Source organism: Sarcophilus harrisii, chromosome 2 (assembly GCF_902635505.1).
Source record: "Sarcophilus harrisii chromosome 2, mSarHar1.11, whole genome shotgun sequence".
NCBI lineage: Eukaryota > Metazoa > Chordata > Mammalia > Dasyuromorphia > Dasyuridae > Sarcophilus > Sarcophilus harrisii.
Genome location: NC_045427.1, coordinates 128,544,073 through 128,564,158, shown reverse-complemented (window position 1 = coordinate 128,564,158; position 20,086 = coordinate 128,544,073). Strand labels below are relative to the sequence as shown.

At 39.1% G+C, this 20,086-nt stretch overlaps 1 protein-coding gene across 11 annotated transcripts in view; it reads left to right on the top strand.

Moving 5' to 3' along the window:
• The window catches only part of ANK1 (ankyrin 1), a 326,140-nt gene that overhangs the window by 215,510 nt on the left and 90,544 nt on the right, over positions 1-20,086 (top strand). For 9 of the 11 annotated variants that reach the window (XM_031950761.1, XM_031950751.1, XM_031950759.1 and 6 more), the window contains exons 3-9: positions 3,058-3,156; positions 7,958-8,056; positions 9,719-9,817; positions 12,010-12,195; positions 14,117-14,215; positions 16,248-16,346; positions 16,666-16,764. In XM_031950761.1, the coding sequence (XP_031806621.1) occupies positions 3,058-3,156; positions 7,958-8,056; positions 9,719-9,817; positions 12,010-12,195; positions 14,117-14,215; positions 16,248-16,346; positions 16,666-16,764 (780 nt within the window). Of the gene's footprint in view, positions 1-3,057; positions 3,157-5,230; positions 5,364-7,957; positions 8,057-9,718; positions 9,818-12,009; positions 12,196-14,116; positions 14,216-16,247; positions 16,347-16,665; positions 16,765-20,086 lie in introns of those variants that run through there. The other 2 variants (XM_031950758.1, XM_031950757.1) reach the window with 2 other exon arrangements.

The window sequence follows — 20,086 nt, the reverse complement described above, 5'->3', positions numbered from 1 at the left end:
ACTTATTATACTTATGGAGCAACTAAGTAGTCTTGTAGATGGAGCGCTAGGTCTGGGAGTCAGGAAGAATTGAATTCAAATTCAGCCTCAGAAACTTTACTAGCTTAACAAGCCATTTAACCTCTGTCTTCCTCAGTTTTTTCATCTGTAAAATGGGAATAGTAATAGCACCCTCTCCCATGGTTGTTGTGAGGAACAAATGAAATAATATTGTAACATGCTTAGCATAGTACCTGGCACATGGTTGGTATTATATAAATATCAGCTGTTATTATACTAATATAACCCGAAGAAAATTGTTGAAACAATTTAAGCTTTAATTTTTTATTGAAGTTTTTTATTTTCAAAATATATGCAAGGATAATTTTTTCATCATTGACCTCTGAAAAACCTTGTGTTCCAATTTCTCCCCCTTTCCCCCATCCCTTCCCCTAGATGGCATGTAATCTAATATATGTTAAACATAGTAAAAAAAATATATGTTAAATCCAATATAGACATGCATATTTATACAATTATCTTGCTGCACAAGAAAGCTTTAAATTTTTAAAGAATTCTCTTGTGCTCTTGGACTTTGCTAATAGAAATAGGGTATTCAAGTACATAAGGGGTTGCTGCTCCCATGCACATCTGCCCCAGTCATATCTGAAGCATTGTGTTCAATCCTGGGTGTTGCAGTCTAGCTCACTCATGAGCTAGACTGTCTGCAGCTTAGGGCAACTAGGATAGAGAAGAAACTGGAAAACATGTTCATCTCATTTCAACAAATATATATTAAACATCTACCATATGTAAGGTTGAGAGGCAGGATGGTAAAATGGTTAAAGAGACTGCCTTGAAGTCAGGAAAACCTGGTTCCTAATTTCATTTCTGACATATATAACCTATGAGATCCTTGTCTATTTTCTTGGTGTCCTAGGTAACTCTCTAAGATTCTAATTTGCTAAGAAGGTGTCCATCTACATTGATAGAAATAGTTTCTTCTTCTGATGAAATATACCAATGAAATCACAGGTCCAGTGCTATCCCTTTGTAAGATACTGGGCTAAGTCCTCAAGATATAACCATACTTTTCAAGGGACTTAAGTGTAAGACAGTGGAATTAGAGGGGAGAATTTCAGAACCTTAGTAGTGGAGCAAGTTTTTAGTAGTGAAGAGGTCTATGAGGTCACATCTTACTGAGTAAAGAAAGTAGAAATGAAAGTCATTTACATTCAAAAGAATATGCAAAATGATATTATAAAGTTGTTTCTCATTAATGTCAATCTTGAAGTCTTTAAGGATAATGGCAAAGGAAAGTATGAAGAGGAGGATTTTGGCCTGCGCCATAAAATTAGCCAAGAGGCAGACAGATGATGGTGACAATTATAGAGAAGGTGGTACTATTGGACTATATAAATTTTGGTTGATATGGCTGAATGACAGTGACAAAGCCAGGGTTTAGAACTGGTAGTGGGAGCAAAGAGTGCCAACTCCCTGTCCTGAGAGTCAGAGAAAGTAGAAACATGAACAACTAACATTAGAGAATTGCCCAAGACTCAGAGATCTCAAGGAAAATATTTCACTAAGTGTAGGGAGTGCAATAATAAATCAAGAAGAAGGCAGAATTTGTTAAGAAATAAAGGGAATGCCAAAGGAGAGGGGAAGATAGGGATTGAGGGTGGTAGCATTGAGCTTTGTAACAATAGTAATTTAGAGGAAGTAATGAAAGAACTGTGGGTACTTAATCTAGAGAAGACTCAGAGGGACATAACCCCATCTTCAAGTATATGAAGGACTATTTTCCAAAAGAAGGATCAGATTTGGAGTTTTTTGCTTCTAGAGGAGCAATGGGGGTTAGCATTGCAGAGACACATTTCAGCTCAATCTTTTTAATAGTTAGAGCCATCTAGTAGTGGAACAGGCCATTTTAGAAGATAACAAGTTCTCTATCATTGAGATATATTTAAGCAAGAGCTAGATGGCTTCTTTTTAGGAATGTTGCAAAGAGGAATCCTAATAGAGCATAGGCTGGACTTGATGACTTCTGAATAATCTTTCAACTCGTAAGACTGTTTCTATGATTCTTTCAAGGTCCTCTACTGCCTCCTCCCCAGATTCCTTCCTAAATCTCACTACCTTTATGTTCTCTCCATCTTCTCCCTTGTCACAACCTGCTCTAAGTTAGCTGTAAGTTGATAAATTCATTCATACTGAAATATAAATGATTTACAAAATTCAGTATGCAATCCCTCTAAGGGAGTTCTACATTATAATTTTTATCTTCTGAAAAAGAAATGACTCTCAGAATTTCAGTTATTAAAATAATCAGTCAGTTAATCAATAAGCACTTATTAAGCACTTAATGTATGGCAGGCACTGTGCTAAGTGCTCGGGGTTACAAAGAAAGGCAAAAGATAGTTCTTACCCTCAAGGAACAGACTTCCTAATTGGGGAAGACAACATACAAAAAGCTCTGTGTAAGTAAGCTCTATACTGGACAAATTGGAGATAATCAACAGAGGAAAGATGTAAAACTAGAATAGGGATTGTTGGTACCTGGAGCAAATTAGTGGGAAACAGACCCTTGCCTCAACTTTTAAAGACAAACCTATTGGAAGTTGTAGGAGAAACATCCACAGAATACTTGTAGTCCACCTTTATTTTGATGAATTCTTTTTCCTATGTGTAAAAGTCAGTTTCTGTGCTACAGTCCTATGAAGGATTGTAAATACCGTCAACATCCTTTAAACTTTGGAGTCCTGAGGCAAAGCATTTGTTGTACTGCCCTAGTTGTGGCTATGGTGAAATATATGATTATAGGTCACTTCTTGATTGTTATGCCTCATAGCAGTGGAATTCATAGCCCTATATTTCTTTACAACCTTCTATATTCCTACATTTACTGCCTTTGTAGAATGACCCCAGTCTATAACCATTTCTCATTTAACTCCACAGTCACTAAAATTCTTTCCTTCAAGCTCTCCAAAACTCTCATCCCTGGGAGCAAGCCTTCTTTGCAATTCCTACAGAGAGCAGCATGAAGCACTTGATCTGACAATGTTCTATCCTTTTCAGAATGGGTTGAATGGTTTGCATCTGGCTTCTAAAGAAGGCCACGTGAAAATGGTGGTTGAGCTTCTGCACAAGGAAATCGTTTTAGAAACCACAACAAAGGTGAGTCCCAGAGGGACTGGGGATGCCATAGAAAAATCAGGGCTTCTATCTAATATATTGTATCAAATGACAATCCACGTAATTCATATGTTTATCAGAGAGTCCTAATGAATTTGTTTAGCCTTTGGATCTACCATATTATATAACTTCTCTGAATTACTCAGGTGAATAGAAATGGGGGAATCCACAACAATCACACCCACATCATCACAAACTCAACAGATTTTCTGGAGAGATTATCCACATATCTAGATTTTAAAATGGAAATTTGAAATCTTTTTCTTGTATTCCCATGATTTTAGGTTATTTTGTTTATTTTGGGTTTCTGGACCCTTGACTGGATTACTTTTGTGAACAAGAGTAGAGAGTGCAAACCTTTACTTGTTAACAGAAGCCCAGTCCCTTCTTTTTTTCTCTTTCTCTACAAAGACCTTCATTGTTGAACATACTACTTCCCCCCACTTCTAGACACTCTGAGCATCATTCTCTGATCAATCAATCTGGAATTTATTAAGCTTCTCCTTTATGCCAAGTATTATTTTAAGTCCTGGGAACACAGAGATGAAATTGCAACATGCCTTTGAGGAGCTTACATTCCATCAGGGACTGATTGTAGGAGAAATTTAGAATGTATTAATTGGGTTTTGATGTCCAAGAGAAAATGTTACAGTAATGGAGGGGTCTCCCCATTTCAGTAGAGCTTCATCACTAAATTACATTTTAACAGTTCGGGAATGCAATTAACAGAAGTATGACTATAAAGTAATGAAACTAATTTATGTGTCTGTCTGTCTTGTGGGTTGATTTTCATTACTCCTTAGTCATGCCTCATCCTTCCTATTTGATTTTGATAAACACACAGGTAATTTTCTGAAAAACAAACTAACTTGGGTTTCCATAATACTGTCTCTCAAGTTCCTTTTCCTCCCCTCACCTATCCCTGTTCCTTTCTTTCAATTTTTTCCTGTTTTTTTCTCCTCGAGTTTTTCCCCATCTGCATCTTATTTTTCAGTTTTGCTCTTTATTAAATGGCTTCGCAGGCAGCAGTACCAAGCGGCAAACATTTTGCCGCCTTTAGTGCAGAGAGCCCAGAACAGTACTAGAGAGAAGAGGGTATAATTTATGGTTATGAAAGGAGCCACCAAAATATTGTGACAGTGGAATCATCTCTTTGAGGTAAAATTCTATAATTTTCATGTCATCTGCAGAAAGTGAAAAAGAACTTTGCCATGCAGATCTGCAAGATTTGGGGATGGTTTTGTAAGCCTGTGAGGTACTTTCCCCCCCCCAGTCCTGTAGCCAATTTAAATTGTTTCCTCTGTGTCCCTTCTGTGGGATTAAAAAAAAATCTTAATGTTTTTCCCTCTTCTGATGTTATCACCTGCCTTGGGCACAGGAGCCAAGCCATCTGACAAGGCTCTGAGACACCAGAAACCAATACTCTCATTTTGGCTGGTCCCCAAGAACTGCAAAGACAGTCTGCTTCAACATTTTTGACTGTCTCTGAATTTCCCTTTCGATGGTTGTTTTTTGCAAGGAAACACTCAGTGTATCCTTCTTTATTTATAGAAATTTCCTAAACCATTGTGAGTTTCAGAATTTCATGCAGAAGACGGGAGGGGCGGTGATGGGGAGAAATGGAATCTGGGAAACGATTGTCCAAGGCAGGACAGATTTCAAAACACACAACAAACTACTGGTATGATGTAAATGAAAAACAAAACAAAAAAAAATTTAAATCCACCCTACATGCCCATAAGCCATGATTAGTAATTTATTTTAAATGTGAAGCATCTGCATTCTCCCTTCCATCCCATATCCCCTAGGAGCAGAGAGCCACGGCTTCCTGGTGGCTCTGAGGCTATCCATGAAGACAGACAGCAGATCGAGGCTGTTTCTCTCCATCACCTTTATTAATCTCCATGGGAGGCTCCCCTCCTCCATTTCCATCCACTCAGCACCAACTGCTGACCCTCCTCCCTTCCACAAGATCTCTTGACTCCCTGCAAGTGGAGAAACTGGGTATTTTTGTGCATCAAAATACAGCTAAATAATTTTTCCTGGCTCCTTCAAGGGCAGCTGTTACCTCAGGCTGAAAGATCAAGCAGAGAAAGAAGAGCTGCTAGCACGCCCCTTCCCCCGCGACTCTCCCCCTGACCTAGGGGTAGGGTGAGCTTGTCCTTGAGCACATGCAGAAATTCTTGGGGGTAAGTCAATTTCCCAGTGTCTTCCGGTTGCTTTTGTTCCTCCCCCAAGGGTGTCTCAGCACCACCGAGTCCCGGTGTGGACCAGGACTCTCACAAACTTAGTACCGCCACTCTTGCCCATGAAGTCCTAGGTTAGCAAGCCAAGGATGCCCTTCTCCCTTCTGAAAATATCCATCTCTGAATAAATGGAGAATGGGTTTGCCTTGAAGCAAAAAAGAAGGAGGTTCTCCTAGTCAGACCAAGGCTCTCCTTTTCTATCCCTGATGGAGAAAAAGGTGTCCACTCTACCTTCTCTCTAAGCCTTGATTCCTAGAGATACTGTGTTGGCCAGCAGACCTGTTCCACTTGATATAGCAAGTGAGTCTCCCACAAGGGCCAAAAGCTCTTAAAGAAAAAATAAAAGTATAAGAGCTTGGACTTCTATGAAAAATCATTAATTAGTCTCTGTGTATTAGTTCTTATGCTGACCTCTTTGGATGGGTGGGAGGATCTTTTGCTAAAGGAGTGGGAGCCCTGTGAAAAAAGTCAGACAAAGAAAAGGTCAGCTCTGCTGAAAGGAAGAATTATTCCTGGTAGTGCCACTTTCTGTTCACAGATAAGTTTGAATGGGATGGGATTCAAGGGTGAAGTATAGTATTCTTTCATTCTCAAGGCTGAAGTGATGTCAGCAGCTCAGCCTTGAACCTATCAGCCCTTGCAGACATTTATTGAGCACCTGCTGTATATAAATAGCTAACGTATATCCCTCCAGACCCTCTTTGCTCTCCTAGCTAAAAGGAGACAAAGACAATTGGAGGCTTGAATGAAGTACTTGGAGAGGAAGCATAGTTTTAATATCCAGAGACCTTTCAATGAAATTTATCTCCATTTACCTTCTACATATGGATTTTTTAAAAAGATGATCCTTATATATATATATATTCAGGGCCCTTTGTAAATTGTTAAGTACTTCTCTGTCCCTTGTAACAAAGTTTCTTTTGCTACCATATAGACAGCAACAGTATTTTTTTTATAGTCCCTTGATTGTCTGGTCCTAAATTTCCCCTGATCGATTAAGTGTTTAGGCTGCTGTTGGCTAAAATCCATACACTATATATGAGCTGTAAAGAATGAAGTCAGATCACCCCTCTGCTGCTTAAATTACTTAGTAATTGAATGAGCTCACTTATGGTTCCTGCCCTTGACTTAAAAGAATGGACAAATCCAACATTCTCAGCCCAATTCAGTGTCCTAAGGGGTTCACATGGGTGGTGATGATCCACCTTCTCTGGAGAACAGGTAGCATTTATTTATGTTATTATGCTTTAAAGGTTTATGAAGTGCTTTACATGCATTTTAATTCATTTGTTCCTCACTAGCCTGCAAGATTGCTATCATTATTGTCCCCATCTTATAGGTGAAGAAATAGAGGGAGACAGAGGTTACATTATTGTCCCAGGATGGTAACACACAGCTATTAAGTGATTAAGGTCACATTTGAACTCAGGCCTTCCTAAACTCAGACCCAGACCTTTATCCACTATACTTTTTAGAATATGCTGATGTGTCCCATGGGATTCACATGAGGGGTGGAAGAGTACACAGACAGGCATGCAGCCTAGGTGCCATCACTGTTCAGTAAGCAATGCCTACTAATCCCTCTCCTGACTTTTGATTTGGTTTTAAATATACCCAGGACCATTTAAGGGCAAGAAAAAAAAGAGAAGAAAATTACTCTCTTTCTTGGACATGACTTTCTGATTTCTCTATTATCTCTCCTTAAAGAAAATTTCTCTCTAGATTCTCATTGCCTTTCTCTTTTGCTTCCACTATTCATTCTCTGGCATCTTCTCCTCCCTCATTTGGCTAATTCTTCCCTATTTCATTTGTTCTCATTATAATCAGTTCACATTTTCTTTCTCTTTTTTTTTTTTTTTGTCTTTCTCATTTCCTTTAACAGTTTCCTTTCTTATTTCTTAGGTTTTTCCCTCTGCTCCAATTTTCTCCATATAATCTGAAGCCCACAAACCTCATGTCTTTGTTCTTTCCCTTTCTCTTCTCTCCCTAAGTTTGCCCTTCTCCTACCTTTCCCATTCTCTTTGGCCTTCACTTAGGCACGAACTTTTATTTTTGTATTTGTTATGGGTATTTTCCCAAGCCTTAGTGCTGAGACCACAGGAACTGGTGGCCTGCTCTTTTTGGTTGTTCAGGCTCGGCTGAGGGTCCTACGCCCATGCCATCATCCAGCAGAACCACAGACAGACAAGACAGCAAGAGGGACCTGAGGAAAACATCCTGGTGGGCTTACCCAAGCAGTGGGCATCTGGAGAAATGCTGACTATTTGGCAAGCCAGGAGCAGGAGCAGGAGCATCTCTGTCCAAGAGGAATGTTGGACACATACACATATATACACAGACACACATACATAACCTCTACTCCATTCTCCCATGAAGAAAGTCAATTGAACCCTTTTCCTAAACTCATAGAATTTTAGAGGCGGAAGGTACCCCAGAGATCATCTACCTGGCTTCTTTGTCCAAATATATTTGAGGAGTCGTTTGTGATGTCTGTATAGTAAATGACCTTTGCCCTTCCCATCCATGATGTGTTTCAGAAGGGGAACACAGCCTTGCACATTGCTGCCCTAGCAGGTCAAGATGAAGTGGTCCGGGAACTCGTCAACTATGGAGCTAATGTCAACGCACAGTCTCAGGTAATATACTTACTTTCAACAAACCAAGTCATGTTTTGACTGCCTGGAAGGTAATAGTTTTCTTCTTTGATTATTTTTCTGCCATCTCCACTCAATTATGTACTGACGAGGTCTTGTTGAAATAAACATACATCTATATCTTTAAAAATTCTGCCTCCAGTAGTGATTATAACACATAGTTATAATCTGGGAATAGTTTTCCCAGCAACTATTCATTCTTGTTCTTCCTTCATTTCTATTGTCATTATGTTCTGTGCATTTTAAATCGCAAATTTCTGAGCATACCAGAGCTAGATCACCACTATGGGCTTCATCACAGCAGGTTGATAGGATACTGAGGAGTAAAATAAGAGCAGAGAAATATTAGAGTTGTAACTAGTGCAAAGCAGGGAGAGTGTTCTCTCAGTTGTCAACATCAATTATGGGGAAACATTCCCCACAATAATCCAGAGAATGTGCTCCCCATTCTTTATAGTGCTGGTTTATTCCATCTCCTGTAAGGTTGGAGGAAAGGGCCAAAATGATAAGGGGTTATAGGTTTGTGGAAGTAAGAGGAGAAGGATGATAGGAGCTGCCTGCTCTCCAGGTATGAACACATGTAAAGTCAAATCATTTCTCCTGGAAACTGATGGCCCATATCATTGTTCCGCTTCTTTACCTAAGTTTGTCCCATATTTTAAGATTTCTACTTAAGGATCTGCTGGGCCAACATTTACTGACTTCCATCCTGAGCATATCTTTCTAGTGGTTGAAGTAAGTGAAGAAACCAAAACCAGATTCAGTGAACATATTGATTAAGACAATATAAAAACTCAGCATATATACACATCATGAGTTGGATTAGCTAAGCAATGGAAGGAGACATAAAGGAAAGCAGTAACTGTTGATATAGATACCTGCATGTTGATGGTCTTTTTTTTTTCTTTTGAGTTTAATTTCTTGCAAACTTAATAAGTTTTTTAATTTTATTATTTTTTAAAATTAATTGAAATGATTAGGATTTCAGCAACCAGAAACAACTCCTTCTTATAACCACAGAATAGAGGATTTGTCCTAATTCTGTCCCTTTGTCAACTATTATGTGATTGGAGTAATAACCTTCCTACAGTAGACAGTAGCCTGTATTTCTGTGTGTGAAAGAGAATCATCAATCATCTTTCTTGTGTTCCTGAAGACTTGAAAGATAGACAATCTGTTTTTCTACAGAAATTGTTTAGGGCCAAAGTAATAAAAAGGCGAAATAAATCAGTGTCTTTTTTTTTCAGAGAAAGTTGGAAAACATGTGTTTATTTGTTTTTCACAATCAACATAAAGTCCTATTTGATAAAAACAAAAAATAAAAAATAAAATTCACTTTAGTTATGGCTGGGTGAAAGAGAGAGAAAACAAAGTGAAGAAGTAGAAGATGAATGAAAGAAACTGAAATATACAGCAGAGATAGAAAAAATCGAAAGAATAAAGCACATGCTCTAGCTTTAAAGAGGATGTCACTAAAGTCTCATAACTACTGTGTACTTTTGCAATTATAGACCAAAATGTAATGGTCTTACTTGGTACCTGATGAAATTTAATTCAAGACAAGCTTCTTCCCATCTCTACTTCAAAAAGAGGCTAACAGTAAGTCTTATAATGTCTATAATAAATTGTTTTCTTGGCTTACAGAAAGGCTTTACGCCTCTCTACATGGCAGCACAGGAAAATCATTTGGAAGTTGTTAAGTTTCTGCTGGAAAATGGAGCAAATCAGAATGTTGCTACAGAAGTGAGTACCTGTTTCAAATGCCATCATCCCTGCTAGTCCCAAGTCTAGTGTACAAATATACTTGTCAACATGTGTATAGTGATCCCCGGCTACATTTCAATAACATTACCATTATATCAAGTGAAGGATGTTTCCTATTGACCATCTGCTATTTGGAGACCACTGGATTCCCATGGTGATGGTAGGAGAGGTGCTCAGGGGATAGAGTATGTATGATGCATGATCTGGGATTTGAAGATAAAGATAGGAAAAATATTAAGAGAGAGTCACAGAACCTCCTGTAGCACAGACTATTAAACGACAGAATGTGAGAGATGGACAGAGACAGAGAAAGACAAAGACAGAGAGGAAAAAAGAGACAAAGATAGAGAGAAGAAAGAGGGAGGGATAGAGACAGAGATGAGAAAAAGAACTAAATATAAAGAAGGAATATGGAAAAGAGACAGAGAAGGAAAGAAAAGAGAGGGAGCTGAAAAAGAGAGATGGAAGTAGAAGGGAGGGGAGGAGAAAGTAGGCAGAGAGGAAAAAAGAGAGAACAAAGAGAGATAAATGTGGAGAAAGTAAGAGGAGACAAGAAAAATGGGAAAGAGAAAAGATGGAAAAAAGAGATGGAGATGGAAAAGAGATGGAGGGAGTAAGGGAGGAAGAGAGAGAAGGGAGAAACAAAGAGAGAAGAGAGAGGGGGAGAAGAGAGACAGAGAGAGAGAAGGAGACAGAGTAGGAGAGGAGAAAGAGAAAGAAACAGATACAGAGCTAGAGAGAGGGGGAGGGAAGAAAAAGAGGAGAAGGGAGGAAGGAAAACAGAGAGAGACAGAGACAGAGAGGCAGAGAGAGACAGAGACAGAGAGGGCTCTTTAAATGCTCTCATTATTAGAAATATTGGAGAATCAAATGCTTGTGGATGATAGCAATGGTAAACATGAGAGGTGGAAAGGACCTTAAGAGCATCTGGTATACCCCTTTTTTCAGAATAATTGTATCATCTTGGTCAAGTCTATGATTCTCTCAGGGTCCATTTCATCATCTGCAAAATAAGATTTCAATCAAATAGTCTCTATGGTACCTTCTAGCACTAGGTTTTTCAGTTCAGCAATGCTAAGACTTTGTGTAAATGTTTCCCATCATTATTCAGAGAGTCCCGGTTATGGATATAACCAACTAAAACTCAAAAGAATTCTGCAGAAAGCCACCAGTGTGGTGTTATCAAGTAAGCAGAAATGCTATCTTGACAGCCAGTCTGCATATATGTCCTTTTTGAGCCTATGTGCCCATGTGTATAAATTTCCCACGATAGTCAACTTTGAGTCACTGTGTATTTCAAGGACAAAGTGCCAGCCTGATGAAAGATTATATCTTGTAGTAAAGAGAGCATTGGGTTAAGCTTTAGGAGATCTGGAGAGCATAAAAGGAGAGCAAGTTTGGGACTGATGGAAGAAGGAAAAGCTAATAATCATGACATCCATAAGATGTCCTGTCTCAGGAGGTAATCAAAAGACTCTCTTTCCTATAAAGTCTTCAGTTGAAAAGCTGGATTGACCACTTTCTTAGGTTAGTTATAGAGGAGATTCTTATCCATAGCATCATAGAATCAGAGCTGGACAGAATCTGGATGAGGAAAAAGGTATAGGATTTTAAGTTACTTGTTCAAGGAAATACAAGAAATAAATTTAAAAGATGGGAATTTTTTTTTTATTTTTGGCAAGGCAATTGGGGTTAAGTAACTTGTCTAGGATCACACAGCTAATACATATCCACTGTCTGAGGCCACATTTGAACTTAGTTCTTTCTGCCTCTAGGGCTTGTGCTCTATCCACTTGCCACTTAGCTGCCCCAAAGATGGGATTTTGGATTAAATGGTCTCTTTTGAGGTCCCTTCAACCCTAAGATTCTGTGATTTTTATGGCTTCCAGCTCTATTGCTTACTACCTAAGTGATCTTAGCTTAGCTAAAATGTCTGTGAGCCTTCTTCCTCACCTTTGCAAAGAGTAGTTGCTCTAGATTTTCTCTAGGATTCCTATCTCTAAAAACCAATTATTTTATCTATCATTATTATTTTTATTATCAATGACAAATTTTCAGAGCTGTAACTTGCTCATTTTACAGATGAGGAAACTGAGTCTCTGAAAAGTCATATAAATTGCTGTAGTAAGTCATCTTCCTCTGCTCATCTCCTTTTTCTCTCTTCCATTCAGGATGGCTTCACACCATTGGCTGTGGCTTTGCAGCAGGGTCATGAGAACGTGGTGGCTCACCTGATCAATTATGGGACAAAGGGAAAGGTGCGTCTGCCAGCCCTTCACATCGCAGCCCGGAACGATGACACAAGGACTGCAGCTGTCCTACTCCAAAATGACCCAAATGCAGATGTGCTGTCCAAGGTAAGGGAGTGACACTGCAGACACATGCAGATGTTTGGACTATTAAATCTATGGGACAGAAGCATTGAGCAGAGACCCCTTCCTGCAAGTAATTTAGGATAAGTTGGGCATGAATTAACCTAAACCAAATATTAAAATGAAAACTGTGCAAGTTCAGCACCAAAATTGACAGGACCCAAATGATACATTACAACTGGCATTGTGGTAGAAATATCACTGGCAAGAAGTATATATTTCTTGTCACCCTATGTCATTCATAAATATATCTAGCCAGATCATTTTGGCCCTATGACTACTATAGTGCTGAATTTCTTTCACCCAGCTTTCCTTCTGGCAGAGACTGCAAAAAGGAATAATGAGGAGTAATGAGCAATGGGCCAAGGGTACCCCTGTACCATGAGAATATGTCTTTATCTCACATTAGGCAATTTAAAAAGTACTTTTTTAGATTAAATATGCACAATTGTTTTATACACATTTTCACGTTTGTCATGTTGTACAAGAAAAATCAGATCAAAAGGGAAAAAAACACAAGAAAGGAAAAAAACAAATAAAAAAGGGTAAAAATACTATTATCCACATTCAGTCTCTATAGTTCTCTCCCTGGATGTAGGGGGCATTTTCCATTTGAAGTCGATTAGAATTGCCTTGAATCACTGCATTGTTGAAAAGAGCCAAGTCTATCACAGTTGATCATCACATAATCTTGTTACTATGTGCAATGTTCTCTTGATTCTACTCTTTACTCAGCATCAGTTCATATAAGACTTTAGAAAAGACTTTAGAAAGGCTTTAGAAAGCACTTTCTTCACAAGAGATGTGTGAGGTAAGTGGTTCAGTTTTCATGCCAGTTTTGTAGATAAGGTTACCTGAGACTCAAAGAGATAACTCATGCAGGTTAAAATAATAAAGAAGCATAAAGCTGGAACTCCAAACCAGGTTTTCTGATTCCCAAGTCCTCCCTTTATACCCCACAGCCCCTTTAGATATTATCATCCATGTAGGTTAAGATGGCATCACTAATTCCATTTTCATTCATTCATTCATTCATTCATTCATTTAATATTTATCAGTCCCCTATCAGGCACAAGGCCCTGTGCTTTGAGTTATCATCATTAGGGTATGTTCACTGAGTTGTTTTTGCAGGACCAAGGCTGGATTTGCCATTCATACTCTCTCCCTCTTGCTTCCTCTTGTGACCATATGTATGCCTTTGCAACATGGTAAGGCAGTTAGACAAATCCCTAGGTCAATAGAAGGGAAAGAATCAATTCACCTGTTTTGGCCTTGTTAGGAAGTAAAAAAGCAAGTATTTAAGTGATTTGTTTGTTTATTATTTATTAAGCATGCCAAGTGATGTGTTAAACTCTTTATAAATATTTTTTCATTTGATCCTCAAAACAACCCTGAGAGAAGGGGGCTGTTTTTGCTATTTTACAGTTGGGGAAACGAAGGTAAACAGTTAAGTGACTTGTAAGTGTCTGAGTTCACATTTGAAGTCAGGCCTTTCTGATTCCAGGTCCAATACTCTATCCACTTCACCACCTACCTGCCTTTCAGTATAAGAAGCACCCTTCACTAATCATCTGGATTAATTGGCCATCAAGTCCATGAATTAGGTTGAAAAAAATCCCATTTAGATCTTGGATCCTGATACATACTGAACTCAGGATGATTCTAAAGGCAGTGCTTATATCCTGGGAGGATTCCCACACTCCATTTTTACTATCTTCCTGTAACTCACCAGGCAGGGATCTACCAGTGGACATTTGGCCCCCTTCAGAAAATATTTTTATCTGGCCCCAATCTATAGGTACTCTGGGAACTCCTCTGATCACAACCAACATCCCCAGATACTGAGACAATGTAATCACCATTTCAGGGACTTTACTGATCAATTTTTCTTCTCTTTATTCAACAGACAGGATTCACCCCGCTCCACATAGCAGCCCACTATGAGAACCTCAATGTGGCCCAATTATTACTAAACCGGGGTGCCAGTGTGAATTTTACACCACAGGTAACAATTCTTAGTACATGGGAGTTCTTCTTTATCTCTCTGTTAGGTACTGAGGTATTTGTTGGAGAATATTTCAGTTTCCCCATTCAACAAATACATGTTTAGCAAGGATCTGTTTTATGTGGGGCACTATACTAAGTTCTGTGCATACAAAGACAAACAAAATAGATCCTGCCTTCATGGAGATTATATTCTACTGGGAGAAGAGGATGCAACATATACATAGATATATTATTCTGTCTAACTAAGAAGCAATTAATGGTCAAGTACATCTCTGGTCCCGCCTAAAGCCTTTTCATCCTTTCTGACAAAATCTCTAGGCTTTTGTCTGGTGATATTGTCTTTGTTTAGTCATGATCAATTACATTCACCCTTTGACTTAATGGGACGTACAACTGAGTTTTTTCTTATCATTAGGTTTTTCATTCCAATTCAGCAAACTGAAATATACAATATAATGTGTATACAGTGAACATATCAAAAAGCTAGACCCTGGGGGAAATGCAAAGTTTGGATGAAATGTAATTCCTGCCTTGATGAAGCTTATCATTTAGGGTTATAACACAGAGACAACAGAATAATATATCAGTATGTTAGAGAAGAATGAAGAAAGTATTATGTGAGATCTGAAGCAGAAAGATAGGATTAAGAAAGGCTTAATAGTGGTATAGGTATTAAATTGGACTTAAAATGATGGGTCAGAATCCAACAGTCCTATATATCAGTGATGTAATTTAAGCTATGTTTTAAATCAAAGCTTGGAGGTGAGAAAGAATAGGACATGTATAGGATATGGGGAATAGTATAATTTGGGAGAAGCATAGTGGTTGGGGAATAAGTGGTAGTTGTTGTTATTGTTGTTCATCTTTCATCCTTGAAGAGGACTAATGGCATCAAGAGCAAAATGTAAGTAAAAGTGAAAAGGTCGGGTGGCTACAGATTGTGGAGAGCCTCGAATGCAATTCAAAGAAGAATGAACTTTGCTGGATAGGCCATAGGGAGTCACTGAAGGTTTGACCAAAAAGTGCTGTCACCAGATCTATGTAATAAAGATTTGCTGAAAAATCTTTATCTATATTTACCTATCTATCTGAAAGAGAGAGAAATACAGAGACAGAGAGGCACACAGAGACAGAAAGAAATACACAAGAGAGAAAGACACAGAAAGACAAAGAAACAGAGAGAGAAAGAGACATAGAAACACACAGAGAGACAAAGAGACACAGAAAGAGATACAGAGAGGAAGAGACAGAAAGAGTGAGTTCTACTTCTTAAGAAGATTCATCTGCCTGAGTGGGAGAGACAAAGAGAGACAGAAAAAAACACACAGAGAGACAGAGGCAGAGAAACACAGAGACAGAAAGAGATACACAGAGAGAAATCTGCAGAGACACAGAGATAGAAAAAAAAAAGACAGAGGAAAACACCGAGACAGAGAGAGAGAGAGAGAGAGAGAGAGAGAGAGAGAGAGAGAGAAAGGAGTGAGTTCTACTTCTTAGAAAGATTCATCTGCCTGAGTGGAAGAGACAGAGACAGATAAAGAGAAAGAAAGAGTCAGACTCACTCTCTCTCTCTCTCTTTCTCTCTCTCTCTCTTTCTCTCTCTCTCTCTCTTTCTCTCTCTCTCTCTCTCACACACACACACACAGATAGACAGAGAGATAGAGAGACAGAGTCAGACACACTCTCTCTCTCTCACACACAGAGAGAGAGAGAGAGAGAGAGAGAGAGACAGAGACAGAGACAGAGACAGAGACACAGAGACAGAAGGAATGAGTTCTACTTCTTTAGGAAGATTCATCTCTCTGAGTGGGGAGGAAACTCAGTTCCTCTCACTCAATGTCAGTTGCAACTGAATTTAAACCTGTATGGCCACAGTCAGCTTTGCCCGTTCTGAGCTTTTTAATGTTTTTGCGTACTTCCCGAAGGTAGGAAAACTTCTGCACAAGACGCAAAATGAGTCGAATCACATCCCTCTTCACATAGCCCCTGTGTAAGCCGGGGCCCTGACTCCCCCGCTCCTTGTTTTGCAGAACGGCATCACTCCCCTGCACATAGCTTCTCGCAGAGGGAATGTGATTATGGTGCGGCTCCTGCTGGATCGCGGCGCTGAGATAGAAACGAGGACCAAGGTAGGCTGTCTGCTCACTGCGCCTGCTGGGGAGCGCGGTTGTGGAAAGGCAAGGGGAGGGATTTTTGCACTCGAGGCAGATTCCCTGGCTGTGCAATAGTGGGCTCTCTCGGTGACCTAATTAACAATGCACCAGAAAGGCTAGAACAATGTGCGGCCATAGTGCGGATGAAGACAAAGAGATTGTCCCTGTGGGGACAACCAAATTTTATGTGAATAAAGGGTGGCCGTGAGGTTGCCCATCGTCATCTCGTTTGACTGGCTCCTGCTAATCAAAGGTGTTTTTTGTTGTCGTTGTCGTTTATTTGTTGTTTTTTAAGGATGAACTGACTCCTCTCCACTGTGCAGCTAGAAATGGGCATGTGCGAATCTCAGAGCTCCTGCTGGACCATGGGGCACCCATTCAGGCCAAAACCAAGGTGTGTGCCTCATTCATCTTTGACAGCCCTTTTTCAAGATCAAAATCTGAAGACTGTGTTCAGATTTTCTCTTACTATGAATTCAATTCAATAAGCATTTATTTTGCACCTACAGCCTCACTTACTAGCTGTGTGACCCTGAGTAAGTCACTTAACCCTGTTTGCCTCAGTTTCCTCATCTGTAAAATAGTCTGAAGAAGGAAAAGGCAAACCACTTCAGTTTCTTTACCGAGAAGACTCCAAATGGAGTAGCAAAGAGTTGGACGAAACTGAAAATGACTGAACAGTGGTCAAATGTGCCAGGTGCTGTGCTATGTACTGGGAATACAAAACGAGGCAAAAGACTAAGAATAGCTCATCTTTATATGCCTTATTTAGATTTACAAAGCATTTTCCTTACAGTAATTCTAAAAAATGGGAATCATAAGCATCCCTAGGATCACAGATTTAGAACTTAAAGGAACCTTAGAGTCCATTGAGTTTCTCATTTCCCATTTTGCAAATGAGGAAACTGAGGCACAGAGGGCTTAAATGACATGTCCGAGGTCATATAAGAAGTGACTGAGTCAAGATTTGAATCCAGATCATCCTATTTCAAAGTCCAGCACCATATATACTATGCTAGAAATGACATATACATAAACACTTCATGTGACCCACGACACTCCTGAATATATCCTGAACCCAGATAAAAATGTAATTGGGAAAGAGTTAACAAAGTAAATAAAAATAAAACAAAACATATATAATGCTAATATGTGGTTTTCTAAGTCAGCATGAAGCCTACAGATATCCTTATTTATGGTATAGTGACCATCTGTTTCTATTCAATTCCAAACCCCTCCTTCCTTTGTACCATGTGTATGAAACTGCTTTGTATTTCTCCTTCTTTTTATTGTTACAAGGAATGGTTGTCTAAATAGGGGAAGGGAAGGGATATATTTGGATATGAAGATAACATAAAAACAAAAGATGTTAATAAAAAAAGTTTTATAAAGCATTTTGGAAAGTAAAAAGCATTATGTCAATAGAAGTTAACATTACTGTTAGTATTATTATATTAATGTTCATGTATATGAGTGACCCTTTAGAAATCTTCTTTCTGGGTACATAATTTAATCTTCTACCACCATACAATAAAGTACATTATCTATTTTAATGTCATTTAGCATCAGTTTAATCCAACAATAAAACAAAGTGCTGTCACTTTGAATTATGGTTGACTAAACTGAATTTCTGAGAAATAAATAGTAAGAACATAAGCAAAAGGGTGTGTATTTGTGTGAGAGAGACAGAGACAGAGAAACAGAAAAAGACAGAGACAAAGAGAGACAGAGATACAGAGAGAGAGGTAGAGACAGAGAGAAAGTCAGAGATAGAGAGGCAGAAACAGAGAGAGACACACAGAGGCAGAGACACACACAGAGACAAAGACACACAGAAATAGAGATACACACAGAGATAGACACAAAGAGATAGAGGCAGAGAGACAGAGAGAAACAGAAACAGAGAAACAAAGACAGAGAGAGACAGAGACACAGAGAGAGACATACACACATACACACACAGAGAGACAGAGAAAGACAGAGGGAGACAAGAAAGAAACAAAGAAACAGAGATAAAGACAAAGAGAGAGACAGAGGCAAAGAAACAGAGACAGAGAGAAACAGAGAGAGACAGAGAGAGTCAGACACACATTCAGAGACAGAGACACAAAGACAGAGAAAGACAAAGAGAGAAACAGAGACAGAGGAATAGATACAGATATACACAGAAACAGAGATACACAGAGAAAAAGACAGAGATACACACACGTACAGAGACAGAGAGACAGAGACACACACAGACAGAGACACAGAGAGGAAGGGGGAGAGAGAGAGAGAGAGAGAGAGAGAGAGAGAGAGAGAGAGAGAGAGAGAATCAGAGGCAGACAGAGAGATTAGAGTAGCAAAGGGATGTCATCCCAAATTCCATTGGCAGCTAGGTGATATAATGGATAGAACACTAAGCCTAAAGTAAGGAAGACCTGTGTTCACATCTGGCTTCAGGCACTTAATAGCTGTGTGATCTGGGAGCAATTCACTTCATGCTACTTGCCTCAGTTTCCTTGTGTGTAAAAAAAATTAGTACCAACTTCCCATGGTGGCTATGAGAATCTGTAGCGGACCAGTATTGAATAAGTCCATGTACAGGAAGAGTTCAGTTCAGATATTGTCTCAAGTAATACCTGAACTGGACTCTTCCTTCAATACTGGCCCTCTACAAGAATCAAATGAGATAGTACTTGTAAAATGTTTAACACGATGCCCAGCACAGTAGGTACTATATAAATGGTGGTGGTGGTAGTAGTTAGTAGTGTAAGCAGTACTAGACTGGCAGAGAAGACCCGTCATGAGTCTGGGCTTTGCCATTTTCCATGTTTTTGACTTCTAAGTCTTCCTCTGCCTCTTCAGCTTAAATGCCTTCATCTAAATAAGAGCCAGATCCTCTCTATGGTTATATACAGCTCTCACATTCTGTCATTCCACTGACAAATATTTGTTAAGCATTTACCCCATGCATTATACTACTACTATTCATAATAACTAATACATACATAGTATGTTAAGGTTTGCACAGGTCTTTACAAATTTTACATCATTTAATCCTAAAAACCCTGAGAAGGAGGTGTTACTAAGACTCCCATTTTATATATGAGGAAACTGAGGCAGGAAGATTAAAATGACTTGCCCAGGCTCCTACAGTTATTAAGTACCTGAGGCTGGATTTGAAGTCTATCCAGATCTATTGCTCTAGTCATTGCACTAACTCTCTGCCTTATCGGATGTCCTGAGCATGGTGATCAATAATGCCTGTCCCCAGGAAATTTATAGTCTGTGAGGTAAGATACCACACACATGCACATGCATACATACACACACATGCGCGCGTGCACACACACACACACACACACAGATACACACAAATAGTGGATTTAAAAAAAAAAATCTGGTATTAAGTAAGAAAGGATTGGAAACAGACAAGATACCAATACGGGGAGTTGCACTTGTGATCTCATTGGTAGAGGGAACTCCCAAAGGAAATAATCCCCTCTATCTCTGCAACTTATTGTTGTTTAGTTGTTTTCCTTGTGTGTGACTCTCTTTGACCCCATTTGGAATTGATTTGCCATTTTCTTCTTCAACTCATTTTAACAGATGAGGAAACTGAGATAAACAGAATTGACTTGTCCAGAGTCACACAGTTAAGAAGTGTCTGAGGCCAGATTTGAACTCAGGGAGATGAGTCTTCCCAGATCCAGGTCCAGTGCTACTAATGATAG